At 33.7% G+C, this 27,510-nt stretch overlaps 2 protein-coding genes and 1 long non-coding RNA gene across 17 annotated transcripts in view; 2 read left to right on the top strand and 1 right to left on the bottom strand.

Moving 5' to 3' along the window:
- Positions 1–25,766, top strand: part of LOC126699085 (BTB/POZ and MATH domain-containing protein 2-like) — a 47,421-nt gene extending 21,655 nt beyond the window's left edge. The window contains exons 1-5 of one of the 14 annotated variants that reach the window (XR_007646680.1): positions 11,537–11,970; positions 14,124–14,571; positions 14,637–14,726; positions 14,809–15,282; positions 25,661–25,766. Coding sequence is in view for 13 of the 14 variants with exons in the window: in XM_050396643.1 (XP_050252600.1) it covers positions 11,537–11,970; positions 14,124–14,571; positions 14,637–14,726; positions 14,809–15,210 (1,374 nt within the window). In the remaining variant the exon portion in view is untranslated. Of the gene's footprint in view, positions 1–11,536; positions 11,971–14,123; positions 14,572–14,636; positions 14,727–14,808; positions 15,479–25,660 lie in introns of those variants that run through there. The other 13 variants (XM_050396655.1, XM_050396652.1, XM_050396651.1 and 10 more) reach the window with 13 other exon arrangements.
- Positions 11,383–20,943, bottom strand: LOC126699089 (uncharacterized). The gene is made up of 2 exons (XR_007646681.1): positions 20,901–20,943; positions 11,383–11,668 (listed from the first exon to the last, which is right to left on the bottom strand). It is a non-coding gene; the product is annotated as an uncharacterized LOC126699089 (long non-coding RNA).
- Positions 20,581–25,695, top strand: LOC126699086 (uncharacterized). Of its 2 annotated transcripts, none has more exons than XM_050396658.1 (5): positions 20,581–20,934; positions 21,936–22,191; positions 24,551–24,998; positions 25,064–25,153; positions 25,236–25,695. In XM_050396658.1, exons 1-5 carry the CDS (start codon positions 20,769–20,771, stop codon positions 25,587–25,589), a joined length of 1,314 nt encoding a protein of 437 aa, XP_050252615.1. In that variant the 5' UTR covers positions 20,581–20,768; the 3' UTR covers positions 25,590–25,695. The 2 variants fall into 2 exon arrangements, with proteins under 2 accessions (XP_050252615.1, XP_050252614.1); XM_050396657.1 differs by having other exon boundaries at positions 21,936–22,194.
- Positions 25,767–27,510: the final 1,744 nt, after the last annotated feature.

The following is a 27,510-nucleotide window of genomic DNA, read 5'->3' as shown; positions in this document are numbered from 1 at the left end:
GGAGTTGCCAACAGGGAAAGAAAAAGGACTATGCCAAAGGAAAGTGGTTCCATTGTGGCGAGAAAGTCATTGAAAAAGGAATTGTCCAATATTCAGAGTTGCCAAGAATAAGGGTATGAAAAGTACATTCCTTCTTGAAACATGTTTAGTATAGAATCTCATGGATTCCTGGTGTGTGAATTCAGGTTGTACTAATCATATCTACAATTCTTTGTTGGGGTTCCAGGAGACCAGATAGCTGAATGAAGGGGAAATGTTTCTTACCTTGGTTGATGGAAGCAGAATTCTAGTTGTAGCTGTTGGAGTGTTTAATTTATATTTTGAATCTAAAGTTTTAATATTGGAAGACTGTCTGTATGTACCTAATGTTCGTAGGAATTTGATTTCTACAACTTATTTAGGTAAATATGGATATTATGTTATCCTGAAAGACAATATTGTAATAAAAAAGGATAAAGTGTTTATCTGTTCTGGCAATATTGTTAATGGTCTTTGTATTTTAACTCCTGATAAGCATGAATTATACAATTCTGAATTAGATAATAACTCTCATGTAAAATCATTAAAGAGAAAGTTTCCTTCTACTAATGATGCATATCTTTGGCACTTGCGTTTAGGTCATATTAATTCAAACAGAATTCAAAGACTGATCAAAGATGGACTCTTAGAGCCATTAGACTTTGATGGATTTCCAGTTCGTGAATCTTGTTTGGAGGGTAAAATAACCAAACGACCTTTTAATGCAAAAGGTAGAAAAGCCCGAAAGTTACTTGAATTAGTTCATACGGATGTATGTGGTCCTATGTCAACCCAAACAAAAGGAGGTTATGAGTACTTCATCACTTTTACTGATGATTACTCAAGATATGGTTATGTGTACCTAATGAGACGGAAGTCCGAAGCCTTTAAAAATTTCAAATAGTTTAGGGCTGAAGTTGAAAATCAATTAGGTAAACGCATAAAGGTCATTCGATTTGATCGAGGTGGTGAATATCTTCTTGGGGATTTCAAGGACTACTTAACTCAAAATGGGATTGTATCCTAATTGATTGCACCTGAAACTCCCTAACAAAATGGTGTAGCAAAGAGAATAAGATTCTTTTAGAAATGGTTAAGTCCATGATGAGTTACTAATACCAATTTCCTTTCAGGGATATGCACTAAAAACTGTAATGCATATTTTGAATTTAGTTCCATCAAAATCAGTTCCCAACACACCTAAGGAATTGTAGAGTGAGTGTAAACCTAGTATGAGATACCTCCACATTTGGGGATGTCCAGCACATGTGTTGAAAGGGAAGTCTGATAAGTTGGAAGCAAAAACAAAAGTATACATGTTTTTAAGGTATTCAAAGGAAACTAAGGGTTATTTATTCTATAATCATAAAGATAACAAAGTGTTTGTTAGTACCAATGCCAATTTTTTGGAGGATGATTATGTGAATAATTTTAATCCTAGGAGTAAAGTTGTCTTGGCTGAAATAGATGGACCTGTAATTGAACAACCAATGGATGAAACTAAGGATGATGTGGCTGTTTTAGATACACCACAAGATATTACTCATGAGATGACTAGTACACAGGAGCCTCGTCGTAATGGGAGAATTGTTCGGCCACCTATAAGATTTATAGTTTTGAGAGAAACTTATGAAGTTATGCCAGAAGAGGTTGAATCTGATCCTTACACTTATGAAGAGGCAATGAATGATATAGATGCACATCATTGGGTCAAAGCTATGAAATCTAAATTAGATTCTATGTATTCCAATCAAGTATGGGATCTTGTAAAAGTATCTAATGGCATTAAACCTGTTGGTTGCAAATAGGTTTACAAGAGGAAGAGAAGGATAGATGGAAAGGTTGAAACCTTTAAAGCAAGACTAGTGGCGAAAAGGTATACACAAAAAAAGAAGGTATTGACTTTGAGGAAACTTTTTCGCCAGTAGCTATGCTTAAATCTATCAGAATTCTCTTATTCATTGCTGCTCATTATGATTATGAGATTTGGCAAATGAATGTCAAGACTGTATTTCTTAATGACAATCTTGAAGAAGAAATCTATATGATGCAACCGGAAGGTTTCATAACAAAGAACTAAGAGGATATGGTATGCAAGTTGAAAAGGTCCATTTATGGACTTAAGTAAGCATCTAGATCATGGAACATCAAATTTGATCAAGCAATCAAGTCATTTGATTTTGAACAAAATCTTGATGAACCATGTGTGTACAAAAGACATCGAGATAAAGTAGTAATGTTTTTAGTGCTTTATGTTGATGATATTCTACTCATTGGGAATGACGTAGGGGTTATGTCATTGTGAGAGACCACGCCTCCGGCCTGTTTTTATGATGTTGGGCCAAATCCACGTGAATAGGTGGGGTCGTGTTATTGCCTCTCAAAATGGAGGTTCAACTAGTTATATTTTCTCATTTAAATTAAGGGTTTTACAATTGAATCGCTACTTATTTAATTACTGGGATAAATAAGAAAACCAAAATTGAAAAATTTCTCATTTTATTAATTTTCAATTGAATTTACATTGATCATAGGAAAATTATATGGTTTTGGTCCTAGATACAATCTAAGATAAAGTACATAGCTTTGTTTTTTAGTTACAATCTAAAAATTGAAAATTACAATGATAAACTTTAGTCTATCAACCCTTGATCTAAGTTCGGAGACTATGTTATAAGGTGTGAATGTGTTAGACACCCACCTTGCCTAGTAAAATCGGTCTTCTAGACTATGGTGGCCAATATTCATATCACATCATCCAATATGTTATCAATCAATTTGCATGTTGAATTTAAAATGTGTGCATATAATAAACCTTAATTCAATTTATTAAGCATTTCATTTGGATTGAAAAATAAATTCTAGTGAATGTGTGTGGATGGTGTATCCTAGATTCAAGCATTTAAAAGAATTATTAAACAAACATCTTTTTTATATTTATGATGTGGATTTAAGATCGAAATTAGTTTTATGCATGAACATGTGATGAACAACCAAGAACATATGAATAACACATAAGAACATTTGAGAACATTCAAATATATTCAAGAGAATTTAAATAGTTACTATCTTGATTTAATCCTAAATTCTCATCATGGCAACACAAAAAACAAGTTAGGGAAAGAAATTATACCTTCATGCAAGATCCATATGGTGAAGGAAGAGACTCTTGGTAGAGGTCCTAAGGGTGGAGGAAAAAAAGAGTTAGGAGAGGAAGAATGAATCTCACTTAATACATTGATTCTTAAGAAGACCAAGATATGACAAGATTACTCAATTTCACTATAACTCAAGAGAGGGGAAGAGAGAGGTTTTTTTTTTTTTTTTTTTTTTTTTTTTTTTTTTTTTGTCTTGGAATAGAGGAGAGGAGGGTTTATATAGTCGTGGTGGAGAAAATATAAATGAAAGGTCATTTAATAAGGGTTGACAAAAGATTATGAACCTGACTTTATTTTATCCTTTGGGGAAATTGAGTGCATTAAATTTAGAGATTGGTGGGAGTGAAGAGCAAGCAAATTCAATTTTCCCGTAGCTACTGTAGCAGCCTGTAGAACCAAATTCAAAAAATCATATTTTCCTCAATTATGATCGGAATTGTCTCGTTCTTGTACTCAAATTGAAGCCTCGGATGTCTAGTTTCTGGAAAAATTAACCTCATTCTCAGATTCAAAATATTCTGAGAGATATCAACGAAATGGTAAGCAGAGGTTATTTGTTAGAAAATAATTTCAGTACAATTAACATTAATATGTCCCAAATTAGTTTCCAATTAACATTAATAGGCTCCAATCACTCCCATTTCAGACTTAATTAGTTCTAAATTTACCCTAATTAAAAGATAATTACACAAATTACTCATTGAATAATTAATATTTAACTATCTAATTAGTTAGGTGTGTGTAACCCTATCATAAAATGTAGTTCTAACCAATCAAATTATGACACATCATTAATCTCAAATTGATTATACTTATAACCAATTGAATCAATTATTCATAATCACATATAGTCAGACTCAATTTGTGATAGTGCATTTCAGCCATTAAAACTTGATTTGATGATAACTTTCAATCTGGTGGTCCAATTAGGGCTTATGACCAGTTAATTTGATCATTACAATATCAAGATCATTTTAGTAAAATAAGATTAAGGATATAATGACTAGAATCAAGATGCATATTTTCAAGGCAAAATTACCATTTTACCCTCTAAGTGAGGTTAACTGCTGGTTGCAAAATGAGGTGTCAACAGTCATCAGTAAAGGTTTGGTTGTCAAGTCAATTTGATATGAAGGCCTTGGGCGAAGCTAACTTTATTCTAGGGATCAAGCTTTGGTGAGATTGAAAGAATAGGATGTTAGGTTTGTCACAAGCTAGATATATAGATAAGGTTCTAGAACATTTTAGCATGCAAAACTCCAAGAAAGGATTACTTCCTTTCAGACATGGAGTTTCTCTATCTAATGACCAAAGGCCTAAGACTCTTGAGGAAGAAAATATGATAAGACAAGTTCCCTATGCTTCTGCAATGGGAAGTTTCAAGTATGCCATGCTATGTACTAGACCAGATATCTGTTATTCAGTTGGCATGGTTAGCCGATATCAATCAAATTCAGGACTTAAACATTGGCAAGCTGTAAAGCATATTCTTAAGTATCTAAGGAGAATGAGAGATTATATGCTTGTTTACCATAGTGAGGATTTGATTCCCATTGGTTATACAGATTCAGATTTTCAGTTAGATCTTGATTTCAGAAAGTCCACTTCAAGTTGTGTGTCCACCGTGGAGGTGGGGCCATAAATTGTAGGAGTGTTAAGCAATCTTGTATTGTTGACTCCACCATGGAAGCTAAATATGTTGCTACTTGTGAAGTGGCAAAGGAAGCTGTTTGGCACAAGAAATTCCTTTCTGATCTTGGTGTTGTTGTTCTGTGACAATAGTGGAGCGGTTGCACAATTAAAGGATTGAAGGAATCACAAAAAAAGGAAAGCACATAGAAAGAAAATACCACATCATTCGAGACATTGTTGCTCGAGGAGATGTAGTAGTAGCAAAGATTGATAGTGCAAGTAATCTAGCTGATCCCTTTATCAAAGCCTTACCCCAAAGGACTTTTGAGTCACATTTTGAGGTAATGGGAGTTAAATTAATGCATAATAGTCTTTAGGGCAAGTGAGAGATTGTTAGGATTAGTGCCCTTAAATCCTATTGTATGATGCTATGTATAACATTATGTATGACTTAATGTTGTGATTAATAAAGTTGTTTTATTATTATCTAAAATAATGGTAACATAAATATTTGTACATTATCATATAGTCCATGAAATGCATAGTATGTGATTTATGTGACTTAGTCACAAAAGATATAGATCACAAGTTCTTTGTAAACTTAGAATTTTAGTTCGCAGTTAGTAATAAAATTGGGCATTTTATCTGCGAAAACTATAACATATCAATTAAGATAATTTTTCTTGATCATGGAAGTGGAGATTTCTAGTTAATATGTTGATATGTTTTAAGAGTTAAGACATATTGAACTGGACCGTTGTGAGATTTATTATTCTCCTAACGACTGTCAAATGAATAATAAATCTCACGACTTCTATTTATATGAACTCTTAATCCTGAGAGAACAATGGACCTAATCATGAAGTGTAAGTTGTTTTAATATATCAAGAGTGAAATCTAAAGTCACGATTAAAATCTCAATATGTTGGGCAGTCATATTTAGTGTTGATGGAATATATATTCTCAAGATGGAATTCGTAATCTCTTAACGAAGATATAAAATATTCCCTTGAGATAAGTTTAATAGGTTTGATTATTCAGAGTGTTAGGCCTAACCACTTTAGTAAGGAGTTACTAAAGTATATATTTATGAAATTGGATTTCATAAATATATGATGAATAACTTAAAGGATTAAACTGGGTACTCAAGGATTAAGATGTAATAATCTTCAAAGTGGCAGTCTACATTCATGACTTTGTATTACTACGAATATTTTATAAAGAAGTTGCATGTATAATAAAATCTTGGGATATTATATATTAATAAGGTCTAGAGTGAAATTATATTTATATAGTGGTACTAAATATAATTAATGATAACTTTGGACTTGTCAAGAGTTGACAGAAAAGCCTAAGGCCCATTTGAGCTAGAGTCTTATTTGTTCACTTTTGGTCTCATTCCAAACCACATACTAAAGCCCATTTGGAATGGCTTAAAAAGCTAGCCCAATTAGATAATCAGTTAGATATAAAGAGAGAAACATACATAATTTTGGGTTAGACGAAATGGTGTGTATGTGAGTGTAAGTCACTCTCTTATTCTCTCTTGAAAACTGATTGAGAGACCACACTTCTTGGGCATTAATTGGAATTGGAGTGAAGATTAAAAGTGTTCTCAAATACTTCTAATCTTTAGTTTTTGAATTTCACCACATCAAGGTACGCTCTCTTATTCTTGAATTTTGAAATTTACATAGTACATGTTATCAATAGAGAATGAAGTAGATCCATAAATTTTTCCGCTGTCTATGTTTTGTATGCGATACAAACATGTATTTTTCCAACACTTTATAATTTCTGTTTCTAGATATTTACATTAATCTGCCTTTGTCTTACTTCTTTTTAGGAGAGGGATCTGTGTGAGAGTCCTATGCCTTGCCTAGATATGTGTTTGTTCATCTTATTTCCCATTACAACACTTGTGGTTGCTAATATTATTGTGGAAGAAGAATGTGAACTTATTCATGAAAGTAAACACAGCCCACCAATTAAAGGATAGTAAAAACAGGTTCTAGGAAAGCGTGGCAAGGAATTAGTTTCCAGCTTACAGTTATTGGGTGATTATTAGGGCTTGTCGACACCACCTGTCTGTTATTTCTGTAGCCAATCAGGCTGCTTCCAAAGCAATAATGTTCGTTTCAAACCTTCAAGTCAGTAATGGATTCTACGTGGGTGTTTGGCTCCAAATTAAAAAAAAAAAAAAAAAACTAGTTTATTTTATTATTTAGCTTATTTTTGCTACTATTCATAGGCCCCATTGCACTTTTTGATACTATTCATGGGTCCCAATATACTATTTCAATTAACTTTTACCTTTATCTACAATACTTTCAGCAAAATAAGCAAATTCCAAATAGATCCTACGAATGTATAAGCTAATTGTTGTAAGTACTTATTACTTTTCAGCATCAAAATTTGTATATTGTAGAGGCTTTTCGTTTAGAAAGAAGTAATAGATGTAAAGTATATACATATTCCTTGATGAGCCTAATTTTTATTTATAAAAGAATCTCTCTAGATGGTCCACCTTTGTATTTGTTTAATTGTAAATCCACCTAATTGTTGATTTCTGCATTCTTTCTTGGAGTTTCCTGTAGAGGTAAGTCTTTTTAAACAAAAAGATCGAGTTGATCATGCTGAGTTAGGTCACTTCAGTTGGACCTGAAAAAATGATGTCTCTCTCTAATTTTGTGTTAATCTTAGATTCTTTTTTTTTTTTTTTTTTCAGTAATTTTTTGTTTTCTCTTTTAGATCAGCTTAAAGGGCTTATATGTTATTTTCATTATTGCTTTTTACTATCTATCTTCCATGCAAATTTGGTTATCTGGTTAGAGCTCCTCCCTTATATTCCTGATGGGTCTTGATATTTGTCTATGTGATATTCTTGTTAGGCTTCTTATCTTCCAATTTGTTTGTTTGTTTTTCCTTTTCTATTTCTTTCAGCTAGAAACATGTGACATCTGATTGTTGAGGCTTTAATCGCAAGGAATCTGATGGCCATTTTTTTTTTTGGGTAAATTCTAATGGAGACATTGGTATATTATTGGCCACATGGAGGATGAATATGATTCTGTATTAGATACTTACAAAACGAGGGGTAATTAATTTGATGATGTCCTGATGGATATTATGACATTTTGTAAAATTCATTGTTATTGGAAATTTGCAGTCCTTGCTCCTTAGAGATATCACATTCACTTCCAAATTTCCAATATCGTTCTAGGATTTTTGTGGATGTCTTATGAATAAGAAAAGTTATACACCTCACTTTAGTCATTTAAAATGTTGTAAACGAATATTTTTGATACGAGTATTAAAAGAGAGAGTAACATGAAAACCTTGGCACAATACATTTGGCTTGAAAAGAATTATATTATTCATACAAACCTAGGAAAATGAATGATACTTGTAGGGTTTGTTACCGAATATTGTTGATATGAGTATTAAAATTTTTAAATTACCTTGGAATAATATATGTGGTTTAAGATGAAATATACTTACGTTAATACAAACATATGGTAATGAATAATACTTGTAGGGTTGTAAGCGAATATTATTGATATGAGTATTAGAATCTCAAAATTAGTTTATTTTATTTTATTTTATTTTGAACATGAGTTGAACTTGAACGCATAACCAATTTAGATTTCATATACAAATTTTGATCCAAAAACAACTTTCATATTTTGAATCCATTGTCAAAGAACTAAAAAAAAATGAAAAGAAAAAAAGAAAGGTGTTTCCTTGCTTTAAGAGTTTTAAAAGAAAGATTATCAAAGCCGTTATATTTCTAAAATAAAAATAAAAGAACTCTAAAATAAATATATTATTATTTGGATTAAAAAATATAATTTTTTTAAAAGAAAACTTTTAATTCTTAATCATGATTCAAATTCTTGCATTTGTCGAAAATGTCAAAGACCCACTTCATAGGAGGAAAGAACTCAAAGATCCACAACAAAGAGAATGGATACCACGTATGTTCGTAATAATGGATACCATAATTTGTAGCAAAATTTAGATTGAAAAAATATATGGCTTCAAAGAAAAGGAAATGCAAAAATATATCATATATATATATATATATATTACAAATTTGGAAAGGAAAAAAATCTGATATATAAAACACATCAAAAAATTAGAAAATATATTTAAAGTATATAAAATAAAATAAAATAAAAAGTATGTTTTTATGCTAAAAAAGAAAAAGAAAAAAAAAAACAGTGGAAAAAAAAAAAAACATTTGTGTTTGGTAGAGTAGTTTAAGGTGAGATTTTTGTAGTTCTTTTAAATAAGTGTAAGTGAAAAAGTGTGTGTAAGTGTGTTTGAAATGTGAAAATTGTTGCTCAAACAGATATACCAAACAGATAGCCACTTGAGCTTGTTTGGATAGTCCAAAAACTGAGTAATATCACTCAGTTTTCATGGTTCATCATCCAAAACTTGTAGGTCTCACAAATGATGTAAAGCCCATTTGGTTTGGGGAGTTTTGAGTTATATAACTCAGTTTTGATAACTCAAAACTCAAAAATTGTGGGACCCACTCAAAGTATGTTGTTTGGTTTTCATAACTCAAAACTCAAAAAAAAATTGAGTTAGTGTTATGAGAATCGAAAACAGATTTTAGGAGTTTCCAAAAACTGAAAACTGAGATATCAGGAGGCTATTTGGTAACGTTGTTTTAATAATGTTATTTGTATTTTTTGGATATATGTGTGGATAAAAAAATGTGTGAAAATGACAAAATGTATGTAATATTATTTAAAAACTGAAAACATTTTTTTTTTAGAGTCTTAAAAACTGAAAACTCGTGTTTAAAGACATATACCAAACGGACGAGTATTTAAGTGACATTTTGGTAATAACATATTATTAATGGGACTCACTCTTATGCCTCGTCACGTTCAAATGTCAGACCCAACCAACTGCTTTTCTTATCTTATTTCTTTCTTTCTTTCTTCTCCGGTTCACGCAGCTTCTTCCCTTTGCCTATGTTATTCCTCACTTCTCTCTTCTTTAAGCATTGGAAAATTTTTTTTTTTTGCTTAAATTGATGTTGACTATCAACGGTAAGATCGATCGCTCTCTCTCTTGGATTTCTCTCTCACCATCCGTTCGTCCCTCTCTCTCTCATGCTTCACTCTCTGTTTGCGACTTTGGGTAGCCGATCTAGTGGTGGCCGTGGTTGTGGTGTGGCTGTGGGTATGGATGTGGGACGTGAGCAAAATCTAATCAGAGCCATGGTGGGTTTGGGTATTGTGAATTTTCTATGGGTTTGGGTTTTGGTTTTGTGAATTTTTTTTGGGTTTGAGTATTGTGAATTTTCTGGGTTTGTCACTTGTTCATTGTGTTGAAGGTGTGTTTTCAGTTTTGGTTTGCTGTGTGGGTGTGGTGTAAAGTTTTAGTGAACAAAACTTTTTAGGTTAAGCTTTGGAAAATGAACCCAGAAAATTCCGTATCTCAAGAAAATTCACAAAATTTCTTTGGTCTGACTTGGTTTTGTTATTTGTTGATTATTTCGTATCTCAAGAGTCAAGAAGTAAAGGGATTTTTAAACATAGGAGTAAAAAAAAGAGTCTTTTTTCTTAAAAATTGCCACTCAAAAATGGTAATGCGTTTGTTTGTTGTAGATTAGACAAGGGATTTGTTACAGAATTTTTTGCAAGTATAAACAATTAAACATGAACCGATTAAACACAAGGATCTGGATTGCTGTATTGTTGGCCTCTCATCTTTTGTTAAAAAAATCATTTTATGATTTCTGGGTATTCAATATTCATCACTTGTAATGGTATGAGGTAATGGAAGGGTGACAAAAGGAAAAGAACCGTTTATAAAAAATCTGTTTATGTTTATCAAGGAGAAACAGAGGAGCTTGGGAGGGAAAAAAAGAGAAGTGGGGGAGAAAGAAAGAGACACGCGGGTCAGGAAAAAAAAGTGGCTGGAACTTTATAAAAATCTGACCCAATTTGACATGTGGGCTCCACATGTTGGAGTGAAATTTGAGTTTTTGTGAAGAAATCTAAACCCAGTTTTTTACCCAAACGAATTGTAGTGTGAGTTAAGTAAGAAATAAAGAAGAGATAGGAGAATTGAGTTTAGTTTTTGAGTTATGAAAACTGATTTATGAAAAGTGAGTTTGAGTGATGCTTCAAGCCAAACGAGCAGTGTTTAGTTTGATTTTAGCTGTTTGTTTCCGTCACTTTAAAATTCAAAATTTTGAGTTTAAATAATAGAAATTGAAAACACAATTGTGGTGTTTTCAAATTATGTATGTTGAGTGATACTGTGACAGTGACAAAATAGTAAAAAAAATAAAATTTGTGAGGCTTTATTTTCCTAACTTGTCACTGTTAAGTAAAAGTATCATGCCACTTTTTTATCTTTACCTTTTCCTTTCTTTCTTTCTTCTACTCTGAGTTCCACCGGGTTTTTTTCTTTTTTTTCTTTTTTTTTTTCTCTACTTCTTTCTTTCTTCTTCATGCCCACTCCACCACCAACAATATATATATTTTTTTTCTTCTTTTTCTTCATTCTTTCTTTTTCTTTCTCTCTTTCTTTCTTACTTCCTTTCTTCTTCTTCTAACGAGTTCCACCATTTCACTGGTCAATCCCACAGTTCAAAGTCATCGTTCAACCATTTCTCTCTCCAACAATTGACCAAATACTAGATTTTCTCACTAACCAAACATCGAAATTTTTATCTCTACCCAGATCCCTTGCTATAAATGAGACGAATTGTCTCTCCTAAGTCTCAGCCGATGTTTTCTTCTTCTTCATCTTCTTTGTCTGGGTCGACTCCAACTCCGACTCCGACGACGACATCGACGTCGATGACCGAGACGGTGAATGGGTCCCACCTGTTCAACATCTCAGGGTACCCGCTCTTGAAAGGTATTGGGATCGGAAAATGCGTGGCGTCCGATACTTTCACTGCCGGCGGGTACTCTTGGGCAATTTATTTTTACCCGGACGGCAGGAATGTGCAGGGCAATGTTACGTATGTTTCGCTGTATATAGGTTTGGCGAGCGAAGGCACTGATGTGAGAGCGCTTTTTGAACTGAAGCTTTTGGATCAGAGTGGGAAAGAGAGGCATAAGGTTTATTTCGATACCCAGTTCGATAGGGGGCCTTACACGTTCAGAAAGCGCGGTAGCATGTGGTAATCGATTATTCTTTCTAAATTTGGGGTTTTTTTTTTTTTTTTGGTGATCTTGATTATAATTGTTATGATTATGATAGTGTTTGTTATGTTTATGTAGTGGGTTATATATTTATTTTTGCTGAGTGTGTTAATGTTAATTATCATGATTGTTGTTTCTTTGCTAAGTTCATTCTTAGTTGTTGATGAATTAAATCCTGTAGGGCACTTGTTAATGAGTGTTACATGACCCAATAAACATTACAATTTTTTGAAATTGGTCATGTTAACGGGAAAAATTGAAAAATCTGTGGAAAAATTAACTACTTTTTTTTTTTTCCTCATAAAAACTTTCTTAAAATGGTTCACTAACTTTTCCCTTAATTAAATTCAAACACATGATTATTTTGAAATTATATGGTTATTGAAAAAGTTGTCAAAGTATTAATTACTTTTTTTTTTTTTCCTTTTTTCATAAAAACTTTCTTAAAATGGTTTACTAACTTTTCCCTTAATTAAATTCAAACATATGATTATTTTGAATTATATGGTAATGGGAAAAGAATCAAAAGATAGAATTGTTTGTGCTTTAGTGGACAATGCTATTCAATTTGGGAACCTAATGTACTGTATGACTGCATCTAAGGTATTGTATATAAGTTCTCTCTAAAAGGGTTCTTTGTTGGATGATGTTTGTTTGAAAATAGTATGCAGCCATGCTTGCATTTGTTACTTCATTTTGAATGACTTAATGACTCATGAAAAATTATCATGTTTATTTTTTAAAATTAAACACATACCATTTACAAAGTTTCTTTAGTATAAGACACAGGGAGTAATTGCTTATATGATGCTAGCCCTGTACAACAGAAAATTATTAGGTACTCCTGAAATACCATAAATGCGTATTCCTTCCCCTCTTACATAAATGGTAGGTCTCACTATGAATTTAATTAGTGAGACCCACCATTTATGTGAAAGGAGGGAGTATGCATTTATGGTACTCTGAGAGTACATAATAATTTCCTTATACAAAACACAATTATGCACAATGTTACTGTTTTTATTGTTATAGTTAATAATAATTTGATTCAGTATAAGAGCAATCGCATGAATTGTGGACAGAAACCAATGGCAAGATTAGGAATTTTTGAAGTAATATTAAGTGGCACTTCTTTTTTTTGTTGTTGTTGTGGAACTGGAAGTTTGAAAGAGGTTGATATGTACAAGTGGGTGGTGGTATGCTTGTTGAATTTGATAGGTAATGGTTTTCTGGGCTTGAATTTTAGAGCTGAGCTAGGATTGTTAATATGAGAACCCCTTCTTGTTTATGTAAAGACGTAATTTCCTGGCAAAAACTGTTCAAAATTTGTGTGTATTACTTTAATCGATAAAGCCTTTATTACATATAATGTTAGCTTGCTGGATGAGTAACTCTCTCGACTAGTAGGGGTCTGCTACATGAACCCTTTTCCGCCACCTAGCTATATGACATAAGAAAGCCAAATAATGTATAAAATATATTTTTTGATAGGTACAAATGATGTATAAAATATGAGGCAACAATCAGCTATTGTTAGACTCATAAATTTTTAGAGAGCTTAGCAACAAACAATGTTACAACAAACATATCCATGAGATTAAATTGAGATCAGTAGAATAATCTTATTATTCCATATCGCATTAGAATTAGATGGAACCAGACAGATGGTGTTTTTCTAATTCATGAACTCTTTTTCAGTACTTGTAAGGAGTTTTGAACTCGCTTATATGTAATTCTTTGGCTAGATATATATAATTTCATAGATGAATACTTTGAAAATGTAGTGGCATTAATGTATATTTATTGTGTATGGTTTCATTCTGAGCTATTGAAGAGATTAATAGAAGCAAGATTTAATATTTGTGACATCTAATTAGTTCACCATATATTGTGTTGTGATAACAAAATCTTGTTGATTAGGCGTGATACCTGCAATGGACTTTTCAGGTGACAGCTATGTTTGATTCAATGACAACTATGTGCATCTTGTGGGCGTAATGTTTTTATGCTATCATGTTATACTTATGACCTACATGCAATCATTTTCAGTTGTAGACCTTGGCTCCATTTCTCATTTAATGTAATCAAGTGGCAAATGTGGTATAATAGTTTAGTTTGTTGGATGTTGTAGGGGTTACGAGAAATTTTTCAAAAGAACTGATCTAGAGACATCTGACTACCTCAAAGATGATTGCATCAAGGTTCACTGTAGTGTAGGTGTTGTGAGATCATACACCAAGGGTCCTAATATCTACTCTATTGCAATACCACCTTCTAACATTGGTCAGAATTTGGGGCAGCTATTTGAAACTGGAAAGGGAACAGATGTGAATTTTGAAGTTAATGGGGAAACTTTTGCTGTTCATTCTGAAGGGCATAGTTCTGATTATGAAGGTTCGTTGCCTGAAAGGACTGCTTCTCAACCCTCTAGTCATGTTGAAGACCCTAGTGGTTCTTTCCTGGAGAGGTACCCTCAGTTTCCTCCATGGTCATGCCAAGTGAAGAATCAAGATGGATCTATCAGATGTATGCAACTTGAAAGGCCGAAGCAAGCTCCAAATGTTCCATGGACCGGCCCGGTATGTTTTGCATTCACCAAGTGCTTTCCACTTTTGGTGCATTCCTTATAGTTCTCTTCATGCAGATTGGGGCTGATCTTTTTGATGAGTGCATGTTGATGATTGAATCTCTAAAACAATCTGTTTATACCCAATCGGACCAAAAGGTCTCTTCAGTGTGTTCTTGCTCTTTTATCTTTTGTAGATTCCATGTTTGCAATTTGTGAAGTTGGGTTCTAAGATCATATATCCTTGCAGAGGGCCCAGTTGGCAGAGTCTCTTCTTCAAACTTTGGAGAAATGGTTTGAAGGGCTTAGAGTTGGAGTTGGTCCCCCACAGCGGGATAATGAAGGAGGTTCTAAGAGTCGTGGTACGAGGTCATCTAGGCAGGATAATGGAGGAGGTTTTGGGAGTCGTGGTACGAGGTCATCTAGGCGGGATAATGGAGGAGGTTCTAGGAGTCGTGGTACGAGGTTGTCTCGTCAAAGGACCTTGAAGTTGTCTCGTCGGAGAACCCAAGGTCCTTCGACACCTTCCAATGAAGATGAAAACAATCAGCTCGGCCAATTCCTTGCAAAACAAAGAAACTTGCTTTTCCTTGTATTTTTGTTTATGTTTTATGTTTTTGTTTTTTCTTTTTTTCTTTTTGTTTTTTGGTAAGTGATGTAGGGGTGTTTAAAAAACTGCTCTGATCACACGGCTGTATCACACCGGCGGCCAAAGATTCTTGAGGCCCACTTTTATTTTATATTTTTTTTGTTGCTAAAACCAACTTCTATTAAACAGAAGAAACAAACAAACAGTCTTTCCTCCAAGCATCACAAACTTCATCTGGGAGGAAGGAGTTCCTCTAGCATAGTACACTGTTAATATCCCATGTACACTTTGCAAGATAATGTGCTACAAAATTAAGCTCTCTCTTAACCCAGGAGAGAGTAAATACAAAAAGATACATTCACATGTAAACACGTACACTTTGAATGAGTAACAACAAAATGAGCGGTTGCTTAAAGATACTTTAAGCAACCACTCTTTCAACTCATCCTTGTACTGAGCTTTCAATCTCCAGTTTCCGGTCTCTTTCATTTGGATTTTTCTAATTTTCTCAGTCAACCTAGCAATTTTAATATTACTAAACCCAAACATCACAGGTTACTTCTTGTTTCCCGCACAGTTTAAAGGCATCTCATCCTTTGAATTCGCTAGACCAAGCTTGATTTATCACCACAAAGCTTCTCAAATCCCTCACCCAGGTTGCTTCAAATCTGAGAGGTCTAGGAGCACAAAAATTACTTGGAATATTATCTAACAACAAAGGACAATGATCTGAGTTAACAGCACCAAGGTGGTGAATAGTAGCTTTTGGGAAAATGCCTCTTCAATTTATGCCACCAATGCCTCTGTCCATAACCTTTGTCTAATACAACTTTTACCCCATCTCTTCTCAGTCCATGTGAAAGACTACCGTTGGCCCCCAGGTCAAACATCAATTCCTTGAGAAAATAAATTTGGCGCTGAAGTTCTAGCTCTCCTACCTCTATCTTTTTCTTGATCATCTATTACTAGATTGAAATCCCCTAGGCAAACCCAAGGCTCCTCTATAACTAATAACATAGCTCCCAAGTTCTCCCAAGCCTTTCTTCTCTTAGTAGAGTAAGGAAGACCATAAAACCCAATCAATGCCCGTTGACATGTACCATTATTAATCTTGACAGCCACAACATTTTTATTAAAATCAGCTACATCTACTTTGAAGTTATTTTTCCAAGTCATTCAAAATCCCCCTGATCTACCGGCACTGCCTAAAACAATCTTTTCTGCAAAACCTATGGCTTTCGTGACCCTTTCCATCGTTTCTTCACCAGCCTTAGTCTCACTTAAAAACAATACTTGGAGGTTTGTCTCTTAAGGAGTGCCCTAAGGGAGCGAACTATTGAGGCTTTGCAAATGCCTTAGCAATTCCAACCAATGCACCTCATGGAAAGGAAAGTATTCACCCACAAAACACAGTACCACAGAAACCAACTCCACTCACTTTGGGCCACAACTACAGCCAAGTATGAGGAGAAATGATGTCTTCCGTGTCGAAGTTGGGAATCAAATCTTAGAGCCCAAGATTTCCAATCCTCATATGAAAATGATCCGAGCTTCTTTGAGACCCAATTAGAACTAAGCCGCACAATGAGTAGTATTTCTTTTTTAACCCTAACATGTATAATTGTTACCCATTGGTTTAAGGTGAATAAAATCATTTGCTTACTAGACTTGTAAGAAATTTTTTGCAACTCATGATTATTTGATTTGAATAAAGTACTTATTAATCTTATCAAAAAAATTTTAAAAAAAGTACTTATGAAAATCTTCAAAATTCAAAAGCACTCATTTACGACTAAAAGAACTTGTCGTGCTATCAATATTCTCAAGATATAATTTTATTTTTACATAGTATAATTGAAAGATCTTGTAATTTGTCCAAATTTGCCTTCATAGTGAGTGACCACATCACTATCATCATTATCAACTTATTTGGATTGGAACATCAACAACCAAAAACATTTGTGCCAAATATATCCCCTTCCAAGGTACTCCACGACTTAGCTCAACTAGTTTGAGTTTTTAAAGAATGATAAAGAAAAAAAAAAAAAAAAAAAAAAAAAAAAAAAAAAAAAACCTAGCCTAAGTCAAAAAGAAAAATTATTTTTAGTTTTTAACTGTATATTGTGGAATCGGGAATGTTACATGGAATGATGTTGGGTCTTATGAACTGCAAAAAATGCACCTTGCATTTTGCTTTCATGGCTTGATCAATTTTATACACTTCTCTTTTAAGATAAAAAGAGCTTTTCCTTCTCCTACTAACAATCCTACACACCAAGGGGAACATAAGTTCTACAAAAGTCTAGGGTTTGGTGCTGCTAGCACCTAGTCTAGAGAGAAACACTTCCTGTGATGTCCTTTTGACAATTTGGTAATTGGAAAAACAAAGAATGATAAATGTTAAGCTAAACTACATATTTGGTCCCTAACCTTTACAATGAATGTCAATTTGGTCCCTAACGTTTCAGATGTATCAGTTTAGTTCCTAACCTTTTGGTATTGTGTCAAAATAATTATTGTTGTTAAGTAGTGGACGGAAAATGCTGACAAGACTAACAGACATATTAAAATATTATTATTTTTGCAAAGTAAGTTGCCACATGTCTTTAATTAAAAACAAAAAAACAAAAAACCCTCGGCCTAATAATTTGGGAACTGAATCCATTGTGAGAAAGGAACGAAGGGGAGGGGGGAAGAGAGATTGGAGACTTTATGAGTGCTCAATCAACAGTGATGGCAACCCACCCGTCTATGTGATATTCATGATGGGTCTTGATATTTGTCTATGTGATATTCTTGTTAGGCTTCTTATCTTCCAATTTGTTTGTTTGTTTCTCCTTTTTCTTTTTCTTTCAACTAGAAACATGTGACATCTAATTGTTGAGGCTTTAATCGCAAGGAATCTAGTGAACATTTTTCTTTTTTTCTTTTTTTTTGGTAAATTCTAATGGAGACATTGGTATATTAATTTGATGATGTACTGATGGATATTATGACATTTTGTAAAATTCACTGTTATTGGAAATTTGTAGTCCTTGCTCTTTAGAGATATCACATTCACTTCCAAATTTCCAATATCATTCTAGGATTTTTGTGGATGTCTTACAAATAAGAAAAGTTATACACCTCACTTTAGTCATTTAAAACGTTGTAAACAAATATTGTTGATACAAGTATTAAAAGAGAGAGTAACATGAAAACCTTGGCACAATACATTTGGTTTGAAAAGAAATATATTATTCATACAAACATAGGAAAATGAATAATACTTGTAGGGTTTGTTACCCAATATTGTTGATATGAGTATTAAAAATTTTAAATTACCTTGGAATAATATCTGTGGTTTGAGATGAAATATACTTATGTTAATACAAACATATCGTAATGAATCATACTTGTAGGGTTGTAAGCGAATATTATTGATATGACTATTAGAATTTCAAAATTAGTTTATTTTATTTTATTTTGAACATGAGTTGAACTTGAACGCATAACCAATTTGGATTTCATATACAAATTTTGATCCGAAAACAACTTTCATATTTTGAATTCATTGTCAAAGAACTAAAAAAATGAAAAGAAAAAAAAAGAAAGGTGCTTCCTTACTTTAAGAGTTTTAAAAGAAAGATGATCAAAGTCGATATATTTCTAAAATAAAAATAATAGAACTCTAAAATAAAAATATTCTTATTTGGATTAAAAAATATAATATTTTTAAAAGAAAATTCTTAATTCTTAATCATGATTCAAATTCTTGCATTTGTCGAAAATATCAAAGACCCACTTCATAGGAGGAAAGAACTCAAAGATCCACAACAAAGAGAATGGATACCTCGTATGTTCGTTTTTAATAATGGATACCATAATTTGTAGCAAAATTTAGATTGAAAAAATGTATGGCTTCAGAGAAAAGGAAATGCAAAAATACATCAAATATAAATAAATATATATATATATATATATTTATATATTTTACAGATTTGGAAGGAAAAAAAATATGATATATAAAACACATCAAATTAAAAATTAGAAAATATATTTAAAGTATATAAAATAAAATAAAAAGTATGTTTTTATGCTTAAAAAAGAAAAAGAAAAAAACACAGTGAAAAAAATTTACAGTGAAAATGCAGAGTGACAAAAAAAAACATTTTGGCCACTTGAGCTTGTTTGAATAGTCCAAAAATTGTGTGATATCACTCAGTTTTCATCATCCGTCATCTAAAATTTGTAGGTACCATGAATGATGTAATGTTTGGCTTAATTTTAAATGTTTGGTTCCATCACTCAAAAATTCAAATTTTTTAGTTTGGATGATGGAAACTGAAAACACAATTTGAATAATTAGACCTATGCACAAAGTAGTGGCACAAACATGTCCTTCACACGAACTTAATGAACTCTACTGTGGAGGACATTCAACAGATCAATCTCAGGGACTCACACACCAAGGATGAACTACTCTGGAGGGAAAATAAGAAAGGCATTTTCTCGGTTAAAACGGCGTATCAAGTCGCGGTCCGCCAACAACAACAGGAACAAGGGGAGCATTCATCAACTCAGGATGATAGGAAGATGTGGAATCGTATATGGCAGCTACACATACCCCGTAAGGTACGGAATTTTGTTTGGCGGGCATGCTCTGATATACTCCCTACCCGCACAAATCTCTGTCGTAGAAAGGTGCCATTGGACCCAGTCTGTGGAATATGTCAGAAACAGAATGAGACAGTGGCCCATGCACTTTGGAGTTGTCCTATGGCTAGGAATGTGTGGGCGCTGGTGGCAGGCAAACTACAGAAGCGTAGCTCAGAGGCGGAGGACATCTACGTTCTGGTGCGAGAATTGATGGCTGTGCTCTCGACCAAAGAACTGGAGGTATGGGCTATAGTTTCCTGGTCCATATGGAAGGCTAGAAACAGGTGCCTTTTTGACAAAAAACAAGCTCAACCTTGCCAGATCCTGAGAGGTGCGATGACCCTATTACAAGACTACCAGCGACTCTGTCAATGACTGCGTACAATGGAGAAACAATGCCTACGGAAATGTCCTGGAGTTTAGATAAGTACTTTAAGCCTAAATTGTGTTTGTTGAGGTCTGCACGTGACCATGGTGTGTTGTTTAGTCGGGGACATGCAGCTGCATGCATTGCCCCACGTATCTCCCACTAGTGTACTCTGGTGGTGGTTATGTAATACCTATACTATTAGCTTTGAATAAAATTCTATCTTTTACGTTCAAAAAAAAAAAAAAATTAAACGATGAGCATGATGAGAAAATGCTAAAAAAAAAATCAAATTTGTTGGACTTATCTTCTGACTATCACTGTCAAGTAACAGTATCCTACTATTTTTTTATCTTTTTTTGCTTTTCTTTTTTTCTATTTCTTTTTTCTTTCTTCTTCGTACCCACTTTACAACCAACAACAATTTTTTTTTTTTCTTCATTCTCTCTTTTTCTTTCTTTCTTTCTTTTTCTACTGAGTTCCACCATTTCTCTGGTCAATTCCACAGTTCAAAGTCATCGTCCAACCATTTCTCTCTCCAACAATTGACCAAATACTAGATTTTCTCACCAACCAAACATCCAAATTTTTATCTCTACCCAGATCCTTGCTATAAATGCGACGAATTGTCTCTCCTAATTCTCAGCCGATGTTTTCTTCTTCTTCTTCTTCTTTGTCTTGGTCGACTCCAACTCCGACTCCGACGACGACATTGACGTCGATGACCGAGACGGTGTATGGGTCCCACCTGTTCAACATCTCAGGGTACTCGCTCTCGAAAGGTATGGCAGTGGCGGCGCCACATAGACGTCAGGGTGGTCCCAGGACCACCCTGACCTGAAAAAAAAAAAAAAAAAAAAAGAACACCCTCAAAAAAATAGGAACACCCTCAAAATTTTTTTATGCCAATAAAATTAAAGAGAGATGCTTTGTCCACAACATTTTTACAATATTTTCATAACAAATTATAAATAGTTAGTTGTTATTAGTTCAAATTTGAACCTAGCACTAAGATTACTTTTTTATGACAACAATAATAACCAATAACAACTTATCACTTAAAATTTGTTGTAAAAATGTTATGAAAATGCCATGGACATATCATTTCTCAAAATTAAATTTTGGTGGATTATTTGTTACATTTCGGCCGGTACCAGTTTTTAGAAGAAAAAAAGAAAAATCCCTAAACGGACAAACTCGTCAGCACAACATGTCATTACCTGCGTCAAATGCCTAAAAAACAAATCCAGCCATCGCAAAGGTCGCCCCTACTTCTTCTTCTTCCTTTTCTTCTTCTTCTTATTGTACTATTTTTGGTTGTTGTTTTTTATTATTTAATTACATATTTATGTTTTAATATTATAAACAGTAATTGTTATGTAATAACTAAATGATCTGAGTGTCAAAAAAGAAAAACTAAACGATTTGTTTTATTTGAGGTTTATTTATTTGGATCAATAATTTTATGTTGTATAAGAAAATATAAATATAAATATATATTATTTTTATTTTTATTTTTTTTAGAAACCCTGAAATACCCTAAAATGGTACATCGAAATAGATCAGTACCGAAATATTCTGTTCCACTAAACAAATCGAAACAGTGTCCAAAACAGTATTCATAACATTGCTTTCAAGCAAAAAGAAAAAGCTAAAAAAAAAAAAATTGAACTAAAATCTAAAAAAGAAAAAATTGTAATAGAGAATCTAAAAAAAAAAAAATTGTAATAGAGCAAGCCCACCCAGGAACACCCTGAAAAATATTCCTGGAGTCGCCACTGAGGTATGGGGATCGGAAAATGGGTGGCGTCCGATACTTTCACCGCCGGCGGGTACTCTTGGACAATTTTTTTTTACCCGGACGACAAGAATGTGCAGGACAATGCTACGTATGTTTCGCTGTTTATAGGTTTGGCGAGCGAAGGCACTGATGTGAGAGCGCGTTTTGAACTGAAGTTTTTGGATCAGAGTGGGAAAGAGAGGCATAACGTTCTGGATGGGAAAGAGAGGCCTTACACGTTCAGTAATCGCGGTAAAATGTGGTAATCGATTATTCTTTCTAAATTTGGGTCTTTTTTTTTTTTTTTTTTTGGTGATCTTGATTATAATTGTTATGATTATGATAGTGTTTGTTATGTTTATGTAGTGGGTTATTTATTTATTTTTGCCAAGTGTGTTAATGTTAATTATCATGATTGTTGTTTCTTTGCTAAGTTCATTCTTAGTTGTTGATGAATTAAATCCTGTAGGTCACTTGTTAATGAGTGTTACATGACCCAATAAACATAATAATTTTTTGAAATGGGTCATGTTAACGGGAAAATTGAAAATCTGTAGAAAAATTAACTACTTTTTTTTTTTTCCTCATAAAAATTTTCTTAAAATGATTTACTAACTTTTCCCTTAATTAAATTCAAACACATGATTATTTTAAAATTATATGATTATTGAAAAAACTGTCAAAGTATTAATTACTTCTTCTTTTTTTCCCATAAAAACTTTAAAAATTTTCTTAAAATAGTTCACTAACTTTTCCCTTAATTAAATTCATACATATGATTATTTTGAATTATATGGTAATGGGAAAAGAATCAAAAGATAGAATTGTTTGTGCTTTAGTGGACAATGCTATTCAATTGGGGAACCTAATGTACTGTATGACTGCACCTAAAGTATGGTATATAAGTTCTCTCTAAAAGGGTTCTTTGTTGGATGATGTTTGTTTGAAAATAGTATGCAGCCATGCTTGCATTTGCTACTTCATTTTGAATGACTTAATGACTCATGAAAAATTATCATGTTTATTTTTTTAAATTAAACGCATGCCATTTACAAAGTTTCTTTAGTATAAGACACAGGGAGTAATTGCTTCTATGATGCTAGCCTTGTACAAAACACAATTACGCACAATGTTACCATTTTTATTGTTATAGTTAATAATAATTTGATTCAGTATAAGAGCAATTGCATGAATTGTGGACAGAAACCAATGGCAAGATTAGGAATTTTTGAAGTAATAGTAAGTGGCACTTCTTTTTTTTGTTGTTGTTGTGGAACTGGAAGTTTTGAAAGAGGTTGATATGTACAAGTGGGTGGTGGTATGCTTGTTGAATTTGATAGGTAATGGTTTTCTGGGCTTGAATTTTAGAGCTGAGCTAGGATTGTTAATATGAGAACCCCTTCTTGTTTATGTAAAGACGTAATTTCCTGGCAAAAACTGTTCAAAATTTGTGTGTATTACTTTAATCAATAAAGCCTTTATTCCATATAATGTTAGCTTGCTGGATGAGTAACTTTCTCGACTAGTAGGGATCTGCTACATGAACTCTTTACCGCCTCCTAGCTATATGACATAAGAAAGCCAAATAATGTATAAAATATATTGGTGCGGGCACCACATGATAGCACATCTGTGGAGATTATTTTTTATCATTTATGTTATCTTTATTTGGGTTTATTTTTAGAATTGGATTAGTATTTAAGATTGTTAGGATTATCATATTAGTATTTGAGATTGTTGAGGATTTGTTTAGGAGAGTTTATCCTTATCATTGTGATTCCTGGAAGCTATATATAAAGCTCCAGATGATTTCTTTTGTATTTTACAGACTATTATTATTATTATTGAGATTATTTGCAGAGAGTGCATTGTGTTTGTTTGGTGGTGATTCCAAACACCTTAGGTGGGAAGCCTAAGGTCTACGGTAGGACTAATCTAGGTGGGAAGCCTAGGTTGTCCTACATATATTTTTTGATAGGTACAAATGATGTATAAAATATGAGGCAACAAGCATCTATTGTTAGACTCATAAATTCCAAGAGAGCTTAGCAACAAACAATGTTGCAACAAACATATCCATGAGATTAAATTGAGATCAGTAGAATAATCTTATTATTCCATATCGCATTAGAATTAGATGGAACCAGACAGATGGTGTTTTTCTAATTCATGAACTCTTTTTGAGTACTTGTAAGGAGTTTTGAACTCTCTTATATGTAATTCTTTGGCTAGATATATATAATTTCATAGACGAATACTTTGAAAATGTAGTGGCGTTAATGTTTATTTATTGTGTATGGTTTCATTTTGAGCTATTGAAGAGATTAATAGAAGCAAGATGTAATATTTGTGACATCTAATTAGTTCACCATATATTGTGTTGTCAAAACAAAATCTTGTTGATTAGGCGTGATACCTGCCATGGACTTTTCAGCTGACAACTATATTTGATTCAATGACTACTATGTGCATCTTGTGGGCGTAATGTTTTTATGCTATCATGTTATACTTATGACCTACATGCAATCATTTTCAGTTGTATACCTTTGCTCCATTTCTCATTTAATGTAATCAAGTGGCAAATGTGGTATAATAGTTTAGTTTGTTGGATGTTGTAGGGGTTACGAGAAATTTTTCAAAAGAACTGATCTAGAGACATCTGACTACCTCAAAGATGATTGTATCAAGGTTCACTGTAGTGTAGGTGTTGTGAGATCATACACCAAGGGTCCTAAGATCTACTCTATTGCAGTACCACCTTCTAACATTGGTCAGAATTTGGGGCAGCTATTTGAAACTGGAAAGGGAACAGATGTGAATTTTGAAGTTGATGGGAAAACTTTTGCTGTTCATTCTGAAGGGCATAGTTCTGATTATGAAGGTTCATTGCTTGAAAGGACTGCTTCTCAACCCTCTAGTCATGTTGAAGACCCTAGTGGTTCTTTCCTGGATAGGTACCCTCAGTTTCCTCCGTGGTCATGCCAAGTGAAGAATCAAGATGGATCTATCAGATGTATGCAACTTGAAAGGCCGAAGCAAGCTCCAAACGTTCCATGGACCGGCCCGGTATGTTTTGCATTCACCAAGTGCTTTCCACTTTTGGTGCATTCCTTATAGTTCTCTTCATGCAGATTGGGGCTGATCTTTTTGATGAGTGCATGTTGATGATTGAATCTCTAAAACAAGCTGTTTATACCCAATCGGACCAAAAGGTCTCTTCGGTGTGTTCTTGCTCTTTTATCTTTTGTAGATTCTATGTTTGCAATTTGTGAAGTTGGGTTCTAAGATCATATATCCTTGCAGAGGGCCCAGTTGGCAGAGTCTTTTATTCAAACTTTGGAGAAATGTTTTGAAGGGCTTAGAGTTGGAGTTGGTCTCTTACAGCGGGATAACGAAGGAGGTTCCAGGAGTCGTGGTACGAAGTCATCTAGACGGGATAATGGAGGAGGTTCTGGGAGTCGTGGTACGAGGTTGTCTCGTCGAAGGACCTTGAAGTTGTCTCGTCGAAGAACCCGAGGTCCTTCGACACCTTCCAATGAAGATGAAAACAATCAGCTCGGCCAATTCCTTGCAAAACAAAGAAACTTGCTTTTCCTTGTGTTTTTGTTTATGTTTATGTTTTTGTTTTTTCTTTTTGTTTTTTTTGTTTTTTGGTAAGTGATGTAGGGGTGTTTAAAAACTGCTCTGATCACACGGCTGCATCACACCAGCGGCTGAAGATTCTTGAGGCCCACTTTTATTTATTTATTTCTTGTTGCTAAAACCAACTTCTATTAAACAGTCTTTCCTCCAAGCATCACAAACTTCAGCTGGGAGGAAGGAGTTCCTATAGCATAGTACACTGTTAATATCCCATGTACACTTTACAAGATAATGTGCTATAAAATTAAGCTCTCTCTTAACCCAGGAGAAATAGTAACTACAAAAAGATACATTCACATGTAAACACGTACACTTTGAATGAGTAACTACAAAATGAGCGGTTGCTTAAAGATATTTTAAGCAACCACTCTTTCAACTCATCTTTGTACTGAGCTTTCAATCTCCAGTTTCTGGTCTCTTTCATTTGGATATTTCTAATTTTCTCAGTCAACCTAGCAATTTTGATATTACTAAAACCAAACACCTCTGTATTCCACTTCTTTAATGCATCACAGGTTACTTCTTGTTTCCCGCACAGTTTAAAGGCATCTGATCCTTTGAATTCGCTAGACCAAGCTTGATTTATCACCTCAAAGCTTCTCAAATCCCTCACCCAAGTTGCTTCAAATCTGAGAGGTCTTTGAGCACAAAAATTACTTGGAATATTATCTAACAACGAAGGACAATGATCTGAGTTAACAGCACCAAGGTGGTAAATAGTAGCTTTTGGGAAAATGCCTCTTCAACTTATGCCACCGATGCCTCTGCCCATAACCTTTGTCTAATGCAACTTTTACCCCATCTCTTTTCAGTCCATGTGAAAGACTACCGTTGGCCCCCACGTCAAACATTAGTTCCTTGAGAAAATTTGGCGCTGAAGTTCTAGCTCTCCTACCTCTATCTTTTTCTTGATCATCTATTACTAGATTGAAATCCCCTAGGCAAACCCAAGGCTCCTCTATAACTAATAACATAGCTCCCAAGTTCTCCCAAGCCTTTCTTCTTTTCGTAGAGTAAGGAAGACCATAAAACCCAATCAATGCCCGTTGACATGCACCATCATTAATCTTGACAGCCACAACATTTTTATTAAAATCAGCTACATCTACTTTGAAGTTATTTTTCCAAGTCATTCAAAATCCCCCTGATCTACCGGCACTACCTAAAACAATCTTTTCTGCAAAACCTATGGCTTTCATGACCCTTTCCATCGTTTCTTCACCAGCCTTAGTCTCACTTAAAAACAATACTTGGAGGTTTGTCTCTTAAGGAGTGCCCTAAGGGAGCGAACTATTGAGGCTTTGCAAATGCCTTAGCAATTCCAACCAATGCACCTCATGGAAAGGAAAGTATTCACCCACAAAACAGAGTACCACAAAAACCAACTCCACTCACTTTGGGCCACAACTACAGCCAAGTATGAGGAGAAATGATGTCTTCCGTGTCGAAGTTGGGAATCAAATCTTAGAGCCCAAGATTTCCAATCCTCATATGAAAATGAAACTTCCAAGCTTGTTTGAGACCCAATTAGAACTAAGCCACACAATGAGTAGTATTTCTTTTTTAACCCTAACACATATAATTGTTACCCATTGGTTTAAGGTGAATAAAATCATTTGCTTACTAGACTTGTAAGAAATTTTTTGCAACTTGTGATTATTTGATTTGAATAAAGCACTTATTAATCTTATCAAAAAAAATTTTTAAAAAGTACTTATGAAAATCTTCAAAATTCAAAAGCACTCATTTATGACTAAAAGAACTTGTCGTGCTATCAATATTCTCAAGATATAATTTTATTTTTACACAGTATAATTGAAAGATCTTGTAATTTGTCCAAATTTGCCTTCATAGTAAGTGACCACATCACTATCATCATTATCAACTTATTTGGATTGGAACATCAACAACCAAAAACATTTGTGCCAAATATATC

This window comes from Quercus robur, chromosome 9 (assembly GCF_932294415.1).
Source record: "Quercus robur chromosome 9, dhQueRobu3.1, whole genome shotgun sequence".
In the NCBI taxonomy this organism is placed as follows: Eukaryota; Viridiplantae; Streptophyta; class Magnoliopsida; order Fagales; family Fagaceae; genus Quercus; species Quercus robur.
This window is presented reverse-complemented; position numbering and strand designations above follow the sequence as displayed.

Bases quoted from the DNA above. Each gene is read 5' to 3' on its own strand.
- LOC126699086 (XM_050396657.1), top strand. From the start codon at position 20,769: ATGCGACGAATTGTCTCTCCTAATTCTCAGCCGATGTTTTCTTCTTCT. The intron at 24,999-25,063 runs GTATGTTTTGCA...CTCTTCATGCAG, and splicing joins ACGTTCCATGGACCGGCCCG to ATTGGGGCTGATCTTTTTGA. The intron at 25,154-25,235 runs GTGTGTTCTTGC...ATATCCTTGCAG, and splicing joins CGGACCAAAAGGTCTCTTCG to AGGGCCCAGTTGGCAGAGTC.